At 37.5% G+C, this 21,301-nt stretch overlaps 1 protein-coding gene across 1 annotated transcript in view; it reads left to right on the forward strand.

Annotated features, from left to right (window-relative positions):
• Positions 1-2,320: 2,320 nt before the first annotated feature.
• Positions 2,321-21,301, forward strand: part of LOC124167602 (piggyBac transposable element-derived protein 2-like) — a 35,593-nt gene continuing 16,612 nt past the window's right edge. Inside the window, exons 1-3 of the mRNA XM_046545582.1 lie at positions 2,321-2,410; positions 2,604-2,808; positions 2,905-3,617. Coding sequence (XP_046401538.1) covers positions 2,383-2,410; positions 2,604-2,808; positions 2,905-3,617 — 946 coding nt within the window. The 5' untranslated portion in view covers positions 2,321-2,382. The remainder of the gene's footprint in view (positions 2,411-2,603; positions 2,809-2,904; positions 3,618-21,301) is intronic.

The following is a 21,301-nucleotide window of genomic DNA, read 5'->3' on the forward strand; positions in this document are numbered from 1 at the left end:
CGGGGGATGATGGTGGGACAATGGGTCGTGGGGGATCTATTTCTTAGATGGTGCTCGAAGTTTCGGAACGGAAAAAAAAAGGAATAAGCGAGCGGAAAACAGAGCCCTCTCACGGCTGAGGGGCGAAGCTCTTCCCCATTTCCCCCTCGGTGGGCACCGAGGGTTGCCTTGAGGGCCGTGGGCAAGAAAAACGGATCCCTCACTCTCCCTCACTCTCCGCCAGAGGCGCTCGAATCGCCCCCCCCCCCCCGCACTCTCGCAAGCGAAACGGCCCGGGCAAATGGCGGAAGGCCTCACTCTCGCCAGCCGGCGACGAAACCTCTCGCACTCGTTCCGACTCATTTATAGCGCTCTTAACGAACTGTGAACACCACTACCTCCAACACACACACACACATGCGCCGCCTGCTCCCACGAAAACATGTTCCCAAATACCAACCCTTCGGCCTGAGATAGAGAGAGAGAGAATTACATGATCCTCCTTCTTCTAAATACATACGCATCTCTTCGCCATTAAACTATTTAAATTTTGAATGAAGCAAAAGAAAGCATATATTTGAAACATTTAATATAATAATACTTGACCCGTTAACGCCAAGCGGTACCATTTGGTACCAGCAGGTAGTGCAATACCAAATGAACTTTTTTTGTTATTTATTGTAATCTGTTCGGAATTTTGAGAGTTTTAAACTAATAAGCATGTTCATAATTAAGTTTTTCATGAAAGTTTGCTTTTTTAAGCAAGATTTGACATTTTTGAGTAATTTTGATAATATATTGTGCAAAATAGATTTTTTTAAAACGTTTCCGGCATTAAAATGTGAAATTACTAACGCCTATTTAATTTCGATTTTTGACCCCTTAAGAACCTAGCGGTACCACATTGTACCAGGCTGTATCTTCAAGACTATTATTGCTAAAAGTATTAAATTTGCATCTAATCAATCAGATTTTAAAATTGAATATTACGAAAAAGTTGGGATGAAACTTTTAATTCAGACGTTACCGGGTTAATAATTACTTTATCCTCCATTTTAGGAGTATCATATCTTGAGAACTCCTGAGATACATTTGAAACATTTACTATATTTATACATAATAAGTAATTTATCCGCCATTATACTTGTATCATATGCTGAGATCTTCCGTGTGACCTAGAGACAGTTTAAGTAAAAAACATTAAAATATAGAAGGCATTATTATCCAGCAATGTAATTATTGCAGCGAATTATTTTTATCTTATTGTGTTAGTATTTTTAATGAGAGATTTTATAACATAGTATTCCTTTCTAATGATATTATTCGGTCAGTTTGGTTTAATAATTCCTACAAAAATGTATTTACCAAATGACTCATCTTTACTCATTCTTTGAGCAGATTTTAAAATCCGAAGCACACACTGATGCTCGCCGTAAACATTTTCCCAAAATACCTACCCTTCTGCCTCAATGAGAGAAAGGAAATTAAATTCTTCCCATACTGAATACAAACACACTTCTCGTCGTGAAAATATTTAAATTTTGAAGGCTCTGAAATAAAGCATATAATTTAAAAATTTAATATAATTTACTTGATAACTACTTAATCTTCCATTATACTAGCAACCTATCTCGAGATTTCTGTCTCCTATTTCCAGTTAGAGTATAAATACAGATTGTATATTTGAGATTATTGAATTTATACATAGAATATATTATTGTCCATATTGTTATATTATAGAAGATATGGAGAAGTTATTATTTTCCAGCAATGCAATAATTACAGAAAACTATTATTATATCACAGTGCAATTATTTCAACAGTGGGCTTTTATTAAGTAATACCCCTTACAATGAAATCATTCTTTCAGTTTGGCCTAATAATTCACCTTTGAACAGATTTAAAAAACCCCAAGGACACACTGCCTGCTAACCAAAAGCATGTTCCCAAATACCTACCCTTCGGCCTGAGAGAGAGAGAATTATATGCTTCCCATTCTATGTACATACGCACTCTCCGTTGAGAAAATATTTAAATTTTAAAGGCGTTGAAAGAATGCTTTTGAAGCAGTTGATATAATTATGATTGATAACTAATTAATCTTCCATTATACTTTTATCATATCTTAAGAACTTCTCTGAAACCCATTGCCAGTTAAAGGATAAATAAATACATTAAAATATAGAGGGCATTATCTCTGTGACCAATTAACCTCTTCGGTCCCCTTGTCCACATATGTGGACGGCCGGTTTATTATTAATTCACAGGCTAGTTTCTTCCAGTAGAATATTGTACTCTTGTGCGCATCTGTGGACATACCTTTTTTTTAATTTTCCGCCTTGACAGCGCCAATTCTACATACTAGAAGCTATTTATTTCAGCATTTGTTTTCCAGAAATCAAAATGGCGGCCACAAATAAGCACATGGGAAGTAAGTAAACTATATTTCCGCTAATTTTCACTGGTTCATGTTGAATTTTTTTCTTTTAATGTAATCATTATTTATACTTATGATGGTAGTCTGTTGTTTTTCGTGCGACCACCAATTATTTTTCTATCCTTCAATTAACAAATGTACACATATGTGGACATCGGGTTTAACTTTGCTGTTTAACATGCTATAGGCCTCTCTGCTGATGACATTTTGGAAATGTTAGGAGATAGTGATGTGGATATTCCAGGGGAAATATCTAGTGGTGAAGATGAAGAACATGATTTTAATGAATATTTAGAAGAATATTCAAGTGAAGATGATGTTCCACTAGCATCACTCCGTTCACCGAATTCAGAAAAAGGCACTCCGAAGAATAAAAAATGGACACGTGACAAGTGAGTTAAAGTGCATTGAATGATACTGCATGCACTTATGAATACATTGGTGATAATAATAAATAAGTAATCTGCAAAAAATTGTACAACTTACAGGATGCCACCATATGTACACGACGTAGAAGATCTCTTTTGTGAAAATGAGGAAGGGAGTCAAAATTTCCTCGATATGTTTTTCGAGTATTTTCCTCCCAGCTTTTGGAAAAGTGTGGTAGAACAAAGCAACCTGTATTCAGTACAAGTAAGAGATCATCGCTCCATTAATATGACCTACGATGAAATCATCAGATTTGTTGGCGTGTCCATTTTGATGGGTTCACTAAATTATCCGCAAACAAGGCTGTATTGGAGTAGGGATTTGGCCGTTCCTCTCATTCAAAAAGTCATGTCACGGGACAGATTTTTCGAGTTAAGGAATCATTTATATTTCGTTGACAAATTTGTTACTAGCGATAGCGATGACAAGTTACAAAAAGTAAGACCGATACTTGATGCCTTTTTGAAAAAATGTCACATGCTACCTAGATCGAATGAACAATCTGTAGATGAACAAATGATTTCTTTCACTGGTAGATGTCCTAATCGACAGTATGTACCGAATAAGCCACATCCAGTAGGACTAAAAAATTTTGTTCTTGCAGAAAGAGATGGTCTTGTTCTTGATTTTCATATCTATGTTGGAAAAGGAACCATTCCTGATAAGGACATGAGGGAGCTTGGTCTGGGTGCAGGAATTGTGAAGTTGCTAACGAGGACGATCAGCCATTCCATCATCTACTGCGACCGCTTCTTCACTAGTGAAAAACTAGGTGATTACCTAGTGGCAAATAATTTTAACCTCTGTGGTACTGTCATGAAAAACAGAGTAGGTGGTGCACTTAGTATTTTGAAATCCGACAAAGAATTAAAACGGGGTGATTATGACGAGGTTCTGCGCAGTGATAAAAAAATGTGTTGTGTCAAGTGGCAGGATAGTAAGGCAGTCACTATGCTATCTACTTGCATAAGTAGTGAACCCCACTCATCTTGCTTGAGATGGGACAAAACAGAGAAGAGGAAACGTGAAGTCAACCAGCCTCTAGTTATAAAAAAATACAACCAATGTATGGGAGGAATTGATCTTTGTGATCGACTTCTAGCATATTACTCTTCTTCAATGCGTACCAAAAAATGGCCTTTACGGGTATTTACGCACTTTGTTGATTTGGCTATAGTAAATTCCTGGGTAATGTACCGCCGAAATTGTGTGAAGGCAGATGTACCAAAAAGAGAAATTGCCTCACTTTTGCAATTTAGAACTCGATTAGGCAATGCAATGATTCACTTTGAATCTGGAAGGGTTGAAATCAGGGAGGAGATCCAAAAAAAAAGAGGCAGGCCATCAAAATGTAGTTCAATTAGTCCAGGCCCTCATGAGAGTTCTAAAATATGTGTAAATGAAGAAACAGGCATTGAAGATCAGCAAATTGACCACGAGGATCAAACCCAGCAAAAACGTCGAAGAATCATACACCCTGTCAATGACGTCAGATTTGACAGGATAAATCATTGGCCTATTTTTAGCAATGACAAAAATGCATCACGATGCAGACACTCTGGCTGTTCATCAAGAACTAGGATTAAATGCCAAAAGTGTGATGTATACTTATGTGTGAGCCTCAATGGCTGTTTTCAAAAATTTCATACAAGGCACTAAACATGCTGAAAGAAAACAATTGTTTTTTATTTTTTTAAGATTGTATTATGTATCATAATAATTGAACTATTTGATTTGTACTAAGATTTTAATTACTTATGTGCCTTTATTTTAATGTCATTGTAATTCATACTTGACATAACTGTTTATTTGAGAAATATTAAAAAATAAAAATTACTAAAAAAATTATTTATTCTTCATTTTGTTGATAAACTTTTATATTTTTATTCGTGGTACAATTTTTTCGCATGCAATAATAGTATTTGATCAATTAAGTAAAAAAAGTACATATATATCGCAATAAAAAACAGAAAAGTATATTTCACAATCTGCATATATGATCCTCATGTCCACATATGTGGACATAGAATATTTTAACAATTATAGAAACAATTTCAAAAATACTTCCACACACAATGTCAGTAGTCTCATATGTGCTAAATATTAGCAAGGAAACATTTTTCTGAGAGCCAGGTTTTTTTCGGGACCGAAGAGGTTAACAGTTTAAGTACAAATACATTAAAATGTAGAAGGTATTACTGTCTAGTAATGTAATAATTAAAGGAAATTATTTTTATATCACTGAACAAGTATTTAAAATCGGAGCTTTTATTAAATAATGTCCAATTCCAATGATATCATTCTTTCAGCTTCGTCTAATAGTTCGTCTTTGACTCATTTTGAGCAGATTTTTAAATCCCAAGATTTCATCCACCGTTATACTTACTTCATATCTTGAGAACACATAGATTACAAATGCAATGTTTTCCATTGAGTTCGAGAGGTATTTTTCTTCTTCAAGATGGAATGGATATCCCCAAAACGTGACCGTAGCACGACTGTTGGAGCTTTCGCACAGCATTGCGAGGTGACATCACCTCAATATATATTTCATTCCAGCTGACTGAAGCCCATTTTCAACAAGCGGGACACGAGAATATCATGAGGCTAATAACACTAAACACATGATTTTTGTATTGGCTAAGTAATTCTCCCGTGTCAAAATACAATGGTGTGTCTCACTAGCGCCTGAAATCAGTACTTTTATTCACCATACTGTGAAGAAGGATAACTAATAGGATATAAAATCATAAAACCAACTTAAATTAGTACTAATATTCAGCTATCAGCACAGTGGGGTAGCCAGGAATTTTGCTCGAGGGGGTCCAAAATCAGGGGGAAAATTTTTGAAAAACAGGGCAGTAAGTGGAGGGTTTTAAAATAGTATTAACCCGAGAAGAATTCATCAATAGTATTCACCAGGATTGATTAAAATCGTTTACTATTAACAATTTTCATATTAAAAATTTTAATTTTTCTAAGGAATCTTTTGCAAATTCATGATTTTTCAATATTTTGTTTTCTTTTTTGCAGCAAAGTAATTGTGTTTTTATATTTTGGGGGGTTGGACCCCCTGGATCTCCCCTGGCTACGCCTCTGTATCAGCATTATTGCATTGTCTGACACTGTTTCCTAAATATAATAACAGGTTATCATAAAAATGTGTTTATTGCTGGAATTTGAGGAAAATATTGGTTCTAGCTTCAGAGTCGCAATTATCAGAGAAATAATTGCGGAAGAAGGCTATAATTTGATTGGAGGGATCCAGAAAAAAGGGGAATATTAAAAAATATGGACCTTTTTCCCTTAATGGCATGAGGAATTAATTTTTTTTCTTGTGTCATTCACTAGTTATCAACAACGTTTTACAACTATCGGATCGTTGTACATTTGTACAAAATACAAATATTAGAGTCGCAACACCACCTACATCTATATATTACGCAGCGAGCTACCTCTAAGGTGCTCAACAAAGGGTAACCAATCACCAGTACGTAGTTGGTTTACCACAATCGCACTAACATATATATAAATAGTTCAAGTTAATATCAATAAACACAGAGACACAAAAAAAGAAACACTCACACTGGAAAAATAAACTCGAAGCTTTCGAAGAACTACTGACTTCTTCCTCAGCAGTTGTTCATCCAGACAATGTTGTCCATCGTCCCCCCACTCCTCTCTACCAGTTCCTACACATTGTCTGTCACACGACTCCATCTTCAATCATTGCTACAAAGTATCCATTATTGCCTCCCTCCCTCCCACCGACTCCGCCCTCAACCTCCACACCCACGAATTGGCTTGCATTTGGCACTTTCAAGCCAATAGCTTTCCGGGTTCATTCCATCTCCACACCACAGTGTGTCATCGTCCTGCATTAATGTTTCTGTCTCTTTGTTTCAACTTCTATTATATGTTATTATGATTGTATATTATATATATATATATATTAATAATTCAAAAATACGGACACATTCATGAAGGCGGGCGAGCACCCACCATGGCTGGAACTTTCCATTCATCCAAATTGATTAACTCCAATACACTCACACACAATGAAAACATTTTCAAAATTTCAGCAATTAAATAATATATCTATGAAACGTTCGAATGATTCAAAGCCAACATTGAATAAAGCAATGTTAGAATGATAGAACACTTCTTCTTATGAGTTTGAGGAGAATGACGACCGAAAAGAGTTTGGGACGAGAGTAATCCTATCAGGCAGGCAATAGAGTCGGGCGAAACTCAACTTGCCCAAGTGCCACTCCTCCTGAAATCAGGTCTCGGGTTCTCATGCCTTCCCAGCACATGGGACGTACCTATCTATCGACCCCGTGGAGCGACTTACAGCAACCACCTTGGCAGAAAAGAGAGCGAATTGCATCATTTCAGGATACTCCCATGGCCTTAGTAGATAGGTGATGGTGGCAGCCGGAGGTATTCTTTGCGGCGCGCAGCGGCTTACGGCTTCAACACCGATCGAGTCCAATGCGTCCATTGGACAATGAAAACTGATCACAATTTATAATATCTAGGTAGAACAAAATTAAGATAGTAATATGATTATGCACCATAGTGATGGATACCTTAAGGGAGATTCATGTTTTTATTTTTAGGACATGCTTGAAATTTCAAAATATGAGACGATTCAAGGTCTTTGTCGTGGCGTGTTTGCTAGACGTCATCAATAAACAATATTTTAATTTTTAAATAAAATAGATCAACAACAGTATTCAGATGCCGAAGTATTCCGAAAACAGCCCATCATCAGTGCAGAAATAAATCATGCTGTAATTCTCATCTTTTTCAGTAACTGTTAAGAATAAATGACCATATAAATATAAAATTATTTAAAATCATGCACAAAAACTTTTATATAATAGATAAATAAGTTCAACGTCCTATTAACGTAAATACACTTCAAGATCGCTAAAGTCTTTCTCCTCCCTTAGGGAATCAAAAAACGTATATACATAAGTAGTTAACAGAAAGGAAGACACTTTGCCATAGAGAAACTGAGTTTATTCTCATCAAATTAGCATATTTACTGCCTATAAATGAGAAATATGACTAAAAATGTTCGTGGAAGGTCAAAAAATAGCAAAATGATAACCAAAAAACATTTACGCAAGTATTAAACATTAAGTGCAAATATTTTGCCATTCAGAAACTAAGTAATACATCTGTCGTAGGTAAATAAATGTCTTCATCCGGGAATGATCACCGAAAATTCTCGCGGAACGTCATAAAATAGCAAGATGGTGGGGAACAGCGCTTACAGCCGAGGAGAGTTCAAAGATATTCCCCCGAGAAGAATGAGCGACATCTTTTACGTGCAGGGGATGATCCCCCTATTCGTCGAGAGCCCCGAGTCGAAACGTTTCAAGAGGAAGAGGATCCGAGACATGCGTGAGGCGGCTGTGTGGCTGATCTCTCCCCGGGGGATCAGCGGAACTTATCCCGCCGAGAGACGCCGCCGTGGACACATGACGCGGAAACATCACATTCCTGCCAACTCACGCGCGCGCCCATTTCTGAGTCACTTCGCGCGACTGCAAAGTACTGGTCTCCACCAAAATAACCTCAAACTCTTCACACAAGCAGCAATCAATATCCCCACAACATCCAAACAATATTTTCCGCGTTAAAATATGTCACCCGTGCAATATCCTTGCCGTTCCATTTAACGTTGATATCTACCAAATATCTAAGGGACTCAAACGTGGACGACTGCCAAGCATTAATGATAAAAATAGCGAGTATAAAAGTTCATTCTGTGATTAAAAACTGTCGTGTGAGATCACAAAATTAATCGCACACGTACCCATGTTGATGATATGAGGTGAGGAACAACATTTCATAATTCGGCCATTTACATTGCATTTGAATGGAGTGCAATGCAGGATATTATTCTCAAGATGTCCGGATGCGAACTTTCTCCACCCACTTACGAAGGGGTGAGCAGCATTTTATTATTCACGGTTTTACCATGGTATAAGGTGAAAAATGATATCTCCCTCTTGTTATCAACACAGACGAGTCTCAATAAGACCAATACAATTCGTGACGCCAGGAATAGAAAATCAACATAGGGAAGGACGGTTGTGACCGAGAAATATTTCCATCTGATCTTCTTTTTGAGAAGGTTGAATTAAAATTTGGCTTGGAGAAGACCCTCACCAGCAAATAAAATTGAAAAAAGGAAGCTGCAGCAATATTATTTGCCCGCGTGGTGAAATGAACGTTCCCATTATTGGAGCACACACAACCATCGATTTCCATGGCACAATAACTTGAGTTCCTTCGACGTCGATGATTGAGGCATCATCCGGAGCGTGAACCTAGGACCATTCGATCAGAGGCTATGCGCTCTACCTATTAGGATACTTCGCCTCCCTTGTTTTATTTCATATCAACCATTAAAAGCGAGAATTAAGTTACTTAATATAATACGAGGCAACCGTCTTGTCCGAGGTTTCAGTGATCTCTCGGGATGAAATCATCTTCTATCGCCCATAATCGCTCATAACTCGTTTTCCATTAAAATATCAAGTAAAGTCGTATCTTGGAAGATATGGGAATTAATGTTAGGTGAGGCAATTTAATTAAAAGCATACGTTGGATATACACCAATTAGTGTGTTACTGCAATACACCAATTAGTGTTAGGTGAGGGAATATACCATGCCTAAATATTTATCGATGCTCAAGGAAGTTGCGACACGCAGAAATATGTGCGAATAACAGGGACCGACTTCATACCGAACGCAAGCCAAGACGTAGGATCAACAAGAGGAAAACAAGCAACTAGGAGGTCGGAAGCAGTCTCCGATATCGAATTCAGATTCTAGTAATATGATTAATACGCACCAGCATATTCACGGCAATCTGCAAGCTACCGCAAGGTGGTTTGGAAGAGATAGGTTACGAGTTTTCAAGACGTAATTAATCTGAATATATCCTCCTCAATTCTGGCGTACTGCACATAGTAGGTACATCGACGTTTGATTTTTTTTACCATTTGGATTAGTGAAATGTCGTTATTGTAACTTTTTTTGGTGCTTCGTGACAGATAACAGCATAGTACAGAAGTCGATATATAAATATATAGCGAATATATCGCTAATGTTGTTAGTATCACTAATGAAAACAATAAATATAAATCGCTAATGTTGTTTGTTAACATCTAATTAATCAGAAGACACGAAATTCAGACAAAAGTTAACAGCATCTGCGCTGGAATTAAGCTGCTGCTGTACAGAATTTTTTTTCTCTACAATAATACATACAATTCATATTTAAGCAACCAGTAAAGAGAGATCTGAGGTTTCCCAGGCGTATTATGATGTTGAAGTTGTTTCGGGTTTCCCACCGGATGAGAGTCTCAATCTCTGCCGACGTTTCGATGGCCGTGTCGTCCATCATCATCAGGGCTTGTCTTCGAGTTGAGTGATCCGACTTATATAGTTTGGGCTCCTATTCAGGTGACTTAAATATATAAGTCGGATCAGTCAACTCGAGGACAAGCCCTGATGACGATGGACGACACGGCCATCGAAACGTCGGCAGAGATGGAGAATCTCATCCGGTGGGAAACCCGAAACAACTTCAACATAAGTAACCAGTAGCTTAAGTATACGTTAAATATATCTTATAAGTATAGCACTCGAAATGTGGTGCTACCGAAGAATGATTAAGATGAAATGGATCGACCATGAAATTAACGAGGAAGTGCTAAGAAGAGTGGAAGAAATGAGAAGTCTTCTAAAAGCCTTAAGCAGGAGACGGGAAAACTTAGGGGGTCATGTTTTGAGGCATGATGGCCTGATGAAGACAATCGAAGAAGGACAGGTGGAAGAAAAGGAGGGCATGAGACGGCACCGAATGAGTTACATGGGACAGGTTATAAAGGATGTAAAAGTGAAGAAATACGCAGCTATGAAAAGGCTAGTGGATAGGAGAGAGGAATGGAGAGCTGCGTCAAACCATGATGATGATGATACATAAAACATATGCATTGCATCTTTCCTTATTTTATCTAACAAATATCGGAAATGGGCCGGTTGCTTACTGAAAGAATAGGCACAACGAGAGTATTACGTACATTACATTCACATAAAATTGGTGCCTAGATCACAAAAAAAAGTGCATACACTCAGCCGTGTGATAATGGCTTTCGGCAAGCGAACTCTTCCGCCGCCGCCTGAATACTGCCCACTCACGCCAACACAGCAAAAGTTAACGCATAGTCCAAGGCCCACATAAATACGCCCCAAAAGTTTTTGCAATATCCTGGAGCCAATGTGCCGAGCGTTGACCTCTGAAAAGATGGAAAAAATGGGCGTTAGTAGGAGAAGGCATTCGAAAAATGCCGTAAGATCGATAGATAGGTGAGGAGGTGAACAAGAATAAGTAGAGAAAGGTACAGGGAGGTACCCAGGGAGTAATAGGTGTTTTGAGGCCCAACATCAGGGAATACGTGTTTCGTGAAGGAATTTTCTATTTTCGCCATACCTAGATAGTTATTGAGGCCCAAGGAAGCTAGGGCACGCAGGCATATGTGCGAGTAATAGAGCCTGCATACCAAACTTAAGATTAAGATTAAGATTAAGATTAAACGCAGGACTTGCAAGGAGAAAACAAGAAAGCAGCCTTCGATATCGAATACAGATAATAGAAACATCGTTAATGAAGTAATCAAGTAAGGTAATTTTGGGGTAGTCTTAGGTAGGTAGTCTTAGTAGATTGAAAGACGTGAACAGCTGCATATTGAAGCAGCTGAGGTATATACAAAATTATTTCCAATAAGAAAACAGGTACAATAAAGGTATTATGATACCAAAACGATCGTATTTGCTGCCATGCGATCATTCTCGGAAAGGTTGTAACCCATCGCTCTAGTTTAGAGGGAATACTGAATTTTACTCCAGTGAAAGAGTAATCGTTCACATAGGAACTTGCAACAAAATACATGACTTGAAAAATGACACTGATGGATGCTTCACAAGAAGTTGCGACTTAAATAACTATCACTCTTTCATAATCGCAAGCTTAATATTATCAGTAGCATTTCCATTTAATAAAGTTTATGTTCTAATCGTAGCAAATGGCGAAAGCTATAACCACTCTTTAAACAGTCATTACCAATATTTTACAATATATACTTCTTATAAAATCGATCTCATTTAATATAGTAAGTCCACGACGACTTGGTTTAAAAGGATCACTTTCCACTAACGTTCCAAAAAATATGTCATCATAGACGACACTCAACGCGGTTAAAACACATAATTACGGTGCAGAGAATGTGAAAAATTCAACCTTAATTTTTACACTTTTTCCAGCCATTTGAGCCGAAAGCCTCCATGTAAGCAACGTGAGTTGGCATAGCTAACAGTATCTAGCTGCTAGGATTTCGAAGAGTGGACCAGAAAATTTCATTCTCGTCATTAATCCAAACGTATATCGTGAATTATATTTTTTGCCGAGCAACAAACATATTCTCGCATCAATCAACTTTTTTCGCATGCTTTCGCAAGCATTGCAATAAGAACCTGTCTTAAAGAGCGGATTTTCAAATGGGATATATGGATACATAACTAGAAAAGCATATTTTTCGTGCTTGATAATGAATGATGTATGATTAGTTTATCATATTTTGAAAATGACGTATAACCGTTTTAACATGCGTCTCCTCGAGCATAATTGATCGCTTGGCGTACTGTGCTCGTTTTTAATATGGTAAGTAATAATATATTGTTAATAATGGACTCAAACGCAGATGTTTCATGTGAAATATTTTCAGAACAATTTTCATAAATTACAACAATAATTTAATTTCTTGGATAAACCGCGTGATTGTGTAACTTGGCATCCTTTCAATCTTTAGAAATCCGTTCGCTCTCGAATGATGTCAAGGATTACGAAGGATTACTCAAGGGGCGATTGTGATAGTACAATCGTAACCAAGTAATCGACAGCTACAATGATGTCAGGTTTCTTTGGTTTTTATCATACACTGTGCTATTGTTTTTTTTTGTACGCATCCGCAGTGAAGATGGGAGTATTTGCGGTTGTTTTATGAAGAGAAGCCAACAAAAATATTGGGTACAGATACCATTGCCTAATTAAATTCATATTTTTGAAGGCATATATAGTATTAAAAGGAACTGAGTTTCGGCGAATATTAGATTATTTTCGTCATATATGGTTTTGACGTATTCTCGTAAATCCCTGATCATTTTATAATGTCGCAGTAAATGCTTATTTGGTCACCTTTGTGTTTCACTTTACGGTTTTTTGTATAATCCGGTATTATTAAGTTAATTATCGTTGATTGATATCTTTACTATATCAATGGACTTGAAAAATTCTGCTTTGAAGTAAATTCATGATACGATTGAACTGAGTAACCATTTGATTCCTTTTTCCCCATTCTTCATTTTCTGGATTTTAATATATTTAACAATGGTTTTTAAAGTTATCATTGTTCACTTAAATAAAGTATATGTACGGTTAAAATTACTAATTTGCGTTTTTTGTGCTACTTCTTTTTACGATCGTTTCTCATACAGCTTGAAAAATTATAAATACTTAATAATAATCTTATAAAGATGTTAGAATACCGGTCCCACAGCAGCCTCCTTTCCAAGTTGAAAGGCACCCGCCTTTGTCTACCTATTTCCTCAAGAAGGGGCTTTATCGCCGCTAACCCTTCACCCAAGTTTAATTTAAACCAATTTTTTTTACAGAATTTTAAATTTAATTTGCATACCCATCTTTGCGATCTCTTCTTATATTCCCTATACTTCGGTTCAAAAATACCACATTTTAGCGGAGAATTGCTTCAGAGACATTAATTGAAGTACAGAAAATCATCCTTTAAACTTAATTAAAGAGATTTTAGAGCACTTAAAGTCAACTCTAATTGAGTACATGGAATAAATCGTTTTACTTGACGGTAATCATCCGACGTTCGGCGAGAAATTAAATCCTAAAAGGTTCAATGTTACAGATAGAGCGACAATTTTTAAATCAATCATACAAAAAGGACAGTTTGTTAATGGCACCTACATGAACTAGCAAGATATCATTAAACTTGCACCTCGTTGTGTCATGATAAACAACCTCGCTAAACTTCCTATTACATTCGTAATTTGAATACTTTTTATGATCGTACGAAATGCTATAAAATATATATTGTATCCGTAATTCCCAAATGGGACATCAAATATGACATTGAGATTTAATAAACAATCAAACTTAATCCCAAAAAACAACCAAAAATGACTGAAAACGATTGAATATGGTCGTTAAAGCCAAATGTTGAGTGTTGAAGAGTTACTCCAGATTAACAACTGGAAAACGTTCTAGCGTAAATTTATACTATCGCCCTTTCAATTGTTATGAAAAAATTGATCCAAATACAATGAGGAATTACAAATACAATTTGTTCAAATGTAAGTTAAACAATAGGTCCCCAGGTCTTCTCCATGTGTATTATCCACTGCATTTTAATTGGTGTAGTGCTTCGTAAGTGCTAGGTGGAGAAATGCAACAAAAAAAGGATTAAGAGTCGCACCCGGAAGAGATTGAATGAAAGGCTGTGGTGCAATGAGCGGACAGCATGCTATGTAACATGTTAAAGGGGGCAGGCAGATTTAGGTGCGGTGGAGGCAATGCGCCTGGTGCAAGGAGGCGAGGCAAATCGAATTCCTTCTCCCTGTGTATGGAAAATCGTCTAGGCTGCTTACGTCGCGAAATGATGCTGAACTTTAAAATTGAAAGCCCTTTGAGAACGCTCGCGAGTCCCGCCTTACGGATGAATTTCCGTGCATTGAGTGTAAGGCCTCGCAGCCAGAACTAGAAGGAGGAACAGAACGACAGGCTGGCAGAAATCGTAGCGACGCAAAATCCACTCACTCAGGCAGGCGAAATGCTAAAAATGGAATATTTGACCTGCATAATCATCAATGCATAAGTGAGTCCGCCTTATCGCATAGAAATCATTGGCAAAAAAAATATGTCCGAATACGGGAAAATCCAAATACCAATTACATTTGGAAAACGAAAATTCATATCCCGGAAACAGATTTTTCAATTGACTTGGCAATCATGATCAAGGAGGAGAATAGGTTTTAATCCATGGATCTCTCTAAATGAAAAACTCTACTTAGGTTGACAGCTATTGTACTCCCAGTGCATTATTTCCAAGTCAATCGAAAAACGTATTTCCGAGAAATTCTTTTCCAACTTTAAGTGATGCTTGGATTACCTGTCTTCCGATCTTTTTACTTATGCTAAATATAATCTCCCTTTAATTCCCTTAAATTAATTAAAGATTTAACTCAATTTAATTAGCCTCAAACTGAAAACGTATATTCATATTAAACACAATTTGAATATGCTTTCATATTATTTGTGAAGAGGAAATGCTATATAAACTAATCTAGAGTGAACATTTACCTACATCTTCAACCATATTATGCGTCGATTCGTCAAAGTTACTTATATTTTTTCTTAAATGTATTCTTTCCCTAAAAATGTTTGTTTTCCGTAGAGCAACGTTTAAACAATAATATTTAAGAGTAAATTTAATTTAAAAACTCTTTAAATACGATAATTGTGTAAATTTCAATTCTAAACTCATTTCCAAAACCCTGAAAACCATATGCACGCATGGGCTTTGGAGTTAACTTAAAATGCTGGACTTTAACCCTCCTGAGAGTAGATTCTAGACCCTTAAGTATCTGATATTTTCGCTAATAATAATAATAATAATAATTCCCTTAAAGATATAACTGATAACTTCAGGCTTTACTATGTGAAACCTCTCCATATTGGAAATAAAGAAAACTTTGCAAGGTTCACTATTATTTTAATATGGGCACGACCCGGGTTTCGTTACGAAACCCGGGTCGTGCTCATATTAAAATAATAGTGAACCTTACAAAGTTTTATCTCTTTATTTCCCTTAAAGATATTTGTCCTCCGCATAGCAATGCGTAAACAATAAGGATTAAGAGTAAATTTGAGTTAAAAACACTGAAAAAAGTTAATTTTACAATTTTTGAAGCAAAAATTCATTTCCAGAACCCGTAAAACTGTAGGATTGCATGCACTACTGAGTTAATTCTAACATTTTGGACTTTATTCCTCTTGGAGGTGGATTCTCGACCCTTTCACCGTGCCGCGGCGATCAGAACGGCTTCTGAAGTAGATGTGCTTCTGTGTGTGCGTGTTGCATGTAAGGGAGCGGGTCGGAGGCAGAAGAATCCGGGGGAAGAGATCCCAATTTCGCCCGTTCACAGAAGGAGGAAGGGTAAAGGGAAAAGGAGGGAACCCTTAAACCCTTTAAAGGGAAGAGGGAAAGGGCTGCGAGGGAGGGCGGTGCTTTCTATGCCCTTGCCTCGAAATCCAATATGTCAGCGGGTTAGGAATCGGGAATCTGGCTGCCTATCGGGGCATTAAGTTATCATGAGATGAAATATAGGCAATGTGAGGGGGTGAGGGGTAAGGAGGGGGTTTGGGATATTGCGCGGGAGGGAATATTAGGGGGTTGGGTGGGTAATAGAGAGAAGGAAGGGGGAGGGGTGGAGAGGACCACTTCCTTATCCTTGTGCTCTCACATAGTCGATAGGGGGAGTGGGGGACCATAAGGGTGGGTTGGACGGGGGTGGAAAATTGGAGAAAGAGGGAGCGAGGAGTCGTCACTGGCGGGTATTTGTGGAGGGGGGCGGAGAGGAGGGAAGGGGTTGGGATGGTCGAGAAAAGGGATGGGAGGGGAGGAAGGTTCGATGCAGAGGCGAGGAACTTGTCCCCGAAATGTCGTCAGCCGGTAGAATTCCCGGCTACGCTTTTAGTCAACAAATGTCCGTGGGAAACTCCAAAGGAATCAGGGATTTTTTTAGCGTAGGACACATGGCCAATTCTAAAACCATCCAATTTTCAACAACGCTTTACCGATAGAATAGAAAAAAAACAGTCTTTGAAACATTTTTCCTTATCAGTGAATAAAGACATGACTATAAATAGCTGGGTAACTTTCTGCCGACCTAATTATATAGGAGTGCAAACAACCAAGTATTTCATGTAGCAAGTAAGTTTATTATTATTCAGTCTAACTGGTAAATAATTTACACAAAAAGTCAACAAAAGTCCGTGTGAAAACGTCAAGGAATTAGACATTTTTTAGCGTTGGACACATGGCCCATTCTAAAACCATCCAATTTTCTACAATGCTTCACCGGCAAAATAAAATATTATTACTAACATTTTTCGCTTCATGGAAAGAAAAGAATAAACGTAAAGTCATTGAAATAGCTTTCATCCTTATCGAATGAAGGCATGACTAGAACTAGAAGAAAAAAGGCATTACTAGGAATGGGAGGATATTTTTTCCTTCCAACGTAGGTACGATGACGCTTGAGAGTCAGGGTACAGAATCTAAAAAGTAACTTTGTATACATTTATACGCACGGGTAATTAATAATTTACATTTTTTGTCAACAAATTTTCGTGGAAAACTCCTAAGGGAGAAGAAAATTATTTAGCGTAGGACGCATGGCCAATTCTATAATCATCGAATTTTCAACAATTCTTCACCGATTGAATGGAAAAAAATAGTAATATGAAAACTTTTCGCTTTACCGACAGGATAGAATTAAATTGTTTTTGAAACAGCTTTCGAGAATGAAGCCCTTTGAGAATGAAGACATGACTAGGAATAGGAGAAAATAAAAAAGAAATGAGTAGGAATATGTTTTCTTCCAACATAGGTACGATAAAACACGATAATCGGAGTACTGCATGCAATAAGTAATTTTGCAAGAATTCAAACGCACGGGTAATAAATAACTTATACTTTTAGTCAACAAATGTCCGTGGGATGTTAGTCATTTTTTTAAGTCTCGGACGAACGGCTTTTTCTAAAATCATTCGATTTTCGATTATACTTCACCAGAGGAAAAAAAAAGAAAAAAGTTATTCAAAAATGGAATTTTAACGGAATTATTAAGGCTTTGTCCGGTCTGAGTCATTCAAAGTTGCACATCTCCGAGAACTCTAACGAGTACAGTATTTCCTGGATCGTGTGCTTCAGAACAAGCATGCTGGGAATCCTGCATTGTCTCCAGCATCCTAGCTGGCTTAATTGAGTGGGTGAAAAGCAAAGGGGTACGGGTAATTTCTTTTCTGTATGCAGTTCTAGGTACAGAAATAAGGTATAGAAAGCAAACCAGATCAATTAGATATTTATTAGTGCATTTGATTTTACACCCAGATGTCAGCACAGAACAGAAACTCGCTCGTATCCCATGGCAACCACATTTTTGTGTATTTCATCTAGCAATTAACTTTGCCTAACTCTGTAGAGAAAATATCACTTGTACCCATTGGCTTCCCACCCTCTCAATTGTTATCGTCATTGATACGATTCCTTAAGTTCATTCTTGCTCTTACGAGGGTTGGCCCGTGTGTAATGCGCCCCAATTTTTTTCTCTGCCCACGACAATGGTGCGAATTCAAAACGTTACGTATGCATTATTTAAAGTTTTATTGGCGCCCCTGCAAAATTTCTGGCTCCAACAATAGATAACGTAGCTACAGGACCGTTTCAAAATGGCGTCTGTAAATGAGGTACATTGCGAGCAGCATGCCGTCATTGAATTTCTCACCGCAGTAAAAGAAACTGTAAGGAAATTGAAAAAAAGGATTTGTAAAGTCTATGGAGTGTCTGATGTCAATACGAGTATGCTTAATCACTGGGCTCAAAGAACGAAGACATCAGATGGCGGTTCGGCGGTGCTCCAAGATTTGCAGCAGCCGGGGACCAGACAAGGATAGGTACCAACAGGGCACACGCTCTTGTTTTGCGCTTGGGGAAGGCCGTAGAAGGGAACGGAGATCTAGAAAAATAGGGCATGTAGTTGATTGTTTTTCGGGTTCATTCCGCGTTGATTATATTTAGCGGACAAAAAAAATTTCCATCTTCAAAAAAATATGGACTTTTTTTTTGCCCGGAAAATATAAGTCAACGTGGAATGAACCCGAAAAATAATCACCAATTAACTCACCGCGGAAGCCTACGTGATAATAGGGCATATTGTTAAAACATCATTCTTTCGTGTGTGCAATTCTCATTATATGCAAAGAATAAATTTGTAAAAAAAATATATATATGGCGCATTACTTTCTGGGTACCTCTCGTATAAATACAAAATTTAGGGTAGTGTCATACAAGTGAAAGATTTTTTTTCTTATTCTCTTCGCCCCTCACATTAAAAACTAAACATGAACAATTTTCTTCTTCTAAGTAATCAACCCTTGGGTTGGTTTGCAGCAGTCTCTCCATCTCTGTCTGTCCTCCGCCAGCCTCTTCAGCTCTAGGTAGCTGTTGCAGCCCATGTCCTTCATTACTTGGGTGATATAGCTCAACCTCGGCCTTCCTCTGCCGCTCTTCCCCTCCACAGTGCCCTCTAAAACTGTTTTTACCAATCCATTATTTTGTCTCAGTAAATGTCCTACCCATTTACTTCTCCTTGCAGTTAGAATTCTCCACAGGTCTGCTTTCACTCCCAGTCTTTCCATTATCTCCTCATTCGTTACCCGGTCTACCCATGAAACTTTTAACATTCTACGGTAGCACCATGGTTCAAAAGCATCAATTCTTTTTTTCTCTGCTGCTCCTATCGTCCAAGTTTCACTACCATAAAGCATTATGCTCCATACAAAAGTTTTGAGTAGATTCATCCTAATCTTGATACTCATGTTTTTTGAAACGTGTATCTTTCTCTTCTTGTTGAAAGCTATTTTTGCCTGTTGTTGAACAATTATATTGATGAATAATTTTAGTCATGCTTTACTTCTTTTTGAAGTCCTTATTTCAATACTTGCCAACCGTAGCAACTAATATCCGTAAATCAATAAATACGGTTCCTCGAAACGTTTGCATTGCATTAAAAAAATGTTTATAGCAATTTTTCCATTCAGTTCTGCGAAAAAATGCATTCTATAGTAACCTAAAAATTAAAAAAGCAAAAAAATTAGGCAGCCCAAGTGGCACTCTATGCATCAGAAACTTGGATCATTAGAAAGGTTAATCAGAAAAGATGTCTTTCGAGACCTCGAGCTGACGGAGGGTGCTGGCTGGTAGAACCATTTGTGAAGTTAGTAGCACTATACGAATCAGAAACATGGGCCATTGAAAAAGCTGATCAAAAGGAAGTGAAGCGTTCGAGATTTGATGACAGAGGAAGGTATTGAAAATCGAATGGACGAATTAGGTGAGTAACGAATAATGGTCGGCCGCGATGACGGTGGGGTAAACTCCTCGCCTGCCGTACCGAAGTCCGTTGGTTCGAGTCCCGCCTGGATCGTTTGCCCCTATACAGGGCATAGGTATTTGTGCTCACCCTACGCGGTTATTACTTAGATTTCCCATCTTTAGCCCTTTCTAACCCAGAGCTACTTTTGGGAGACTTTACATTCCAAGATTTTTCATTATGAAAACTTGAAAATTTTGAAATTAATCATAACTATCGTGGCAGCTGAATATTTCGTCATTACAATTAACACCACAAAATAATGCGTAGTTTAGATATTTCCTAACCATAACATATAATGCATACATTTTTTATGTTACTTAGAAGCAACATTGGGTTATAATGGGTTATAAAGCCTTGCGCTGTATGCGCTGCCTTGCGTAAATACGCTGTTTGCGGGGCGATGAAAATAAATTACAAAATAAATAAATAGGAAAGGAACGGGAGAATTGGACCATCGCAATCCAAAGAGATCCGATGTATGGAGCACGCACAGTGGTACGTGCGAATTAAAATGGAGGAAAAATAGTAAGGAAAGTCCCTTTTGAGGGGTTTGATTTAAGTACAAGGGTCTGATAGAGAAGATCACACGGAGGAGGAGGGCAATTCAAGTGCAGCAATACGTCCGTCGGATGAGACGTTAAGCAGTGGTCCCTATGGCACCTTTTGTTAGTGGTAGACTAATTTCGACGCCGGGTTTCTCTCTTGTCGAGTGACTAAGGGCGCACATATTAAAAATAATTAATTATGTAAAAAACTGTTTGAGATCACAATTCGAAACATAAAAAACATAAACTTTAAGTACTTCTGTTTCCATTTCAAAACCAAAACATTCTCTTACGATAACTCTGTATATCGATGGCTAAGTTGCAACAACATGTATCTCAAAATTTGACCGGTCGGAGTTAATACTGCTTACACTGTTAATAAAAATAAAATTGATGCAAAAAATAACTCTTTGTTTGCAAATGTATCCTTCTTTTTCAGATTTATGTATTTTTGGTTTTTAATTTCACTTAATATTATATACAATTTAGAAAATTGTTTTTTTTTCTATTGAAAAGTTGCTATTTTTGAATTACGTGTTGTTAGAACATAGCCATCGTTTTGTCGATAGTGAAATGGATAAA

The sequence above is a fragment of the Ischnura elegans genome, chromosome 11 (genome assembly GCF_921293095.1).
Source record: "Ischnura elegans chromosome 11, ioIscEleg1.1, whole genome shotgun sequence".
Taxonomy (NCBI): Eukaryota; Metazoa; Arthropoda; class Insecta; order Odonata; family Coenagrionidae; genus Ischnura; species Ischnura elegans.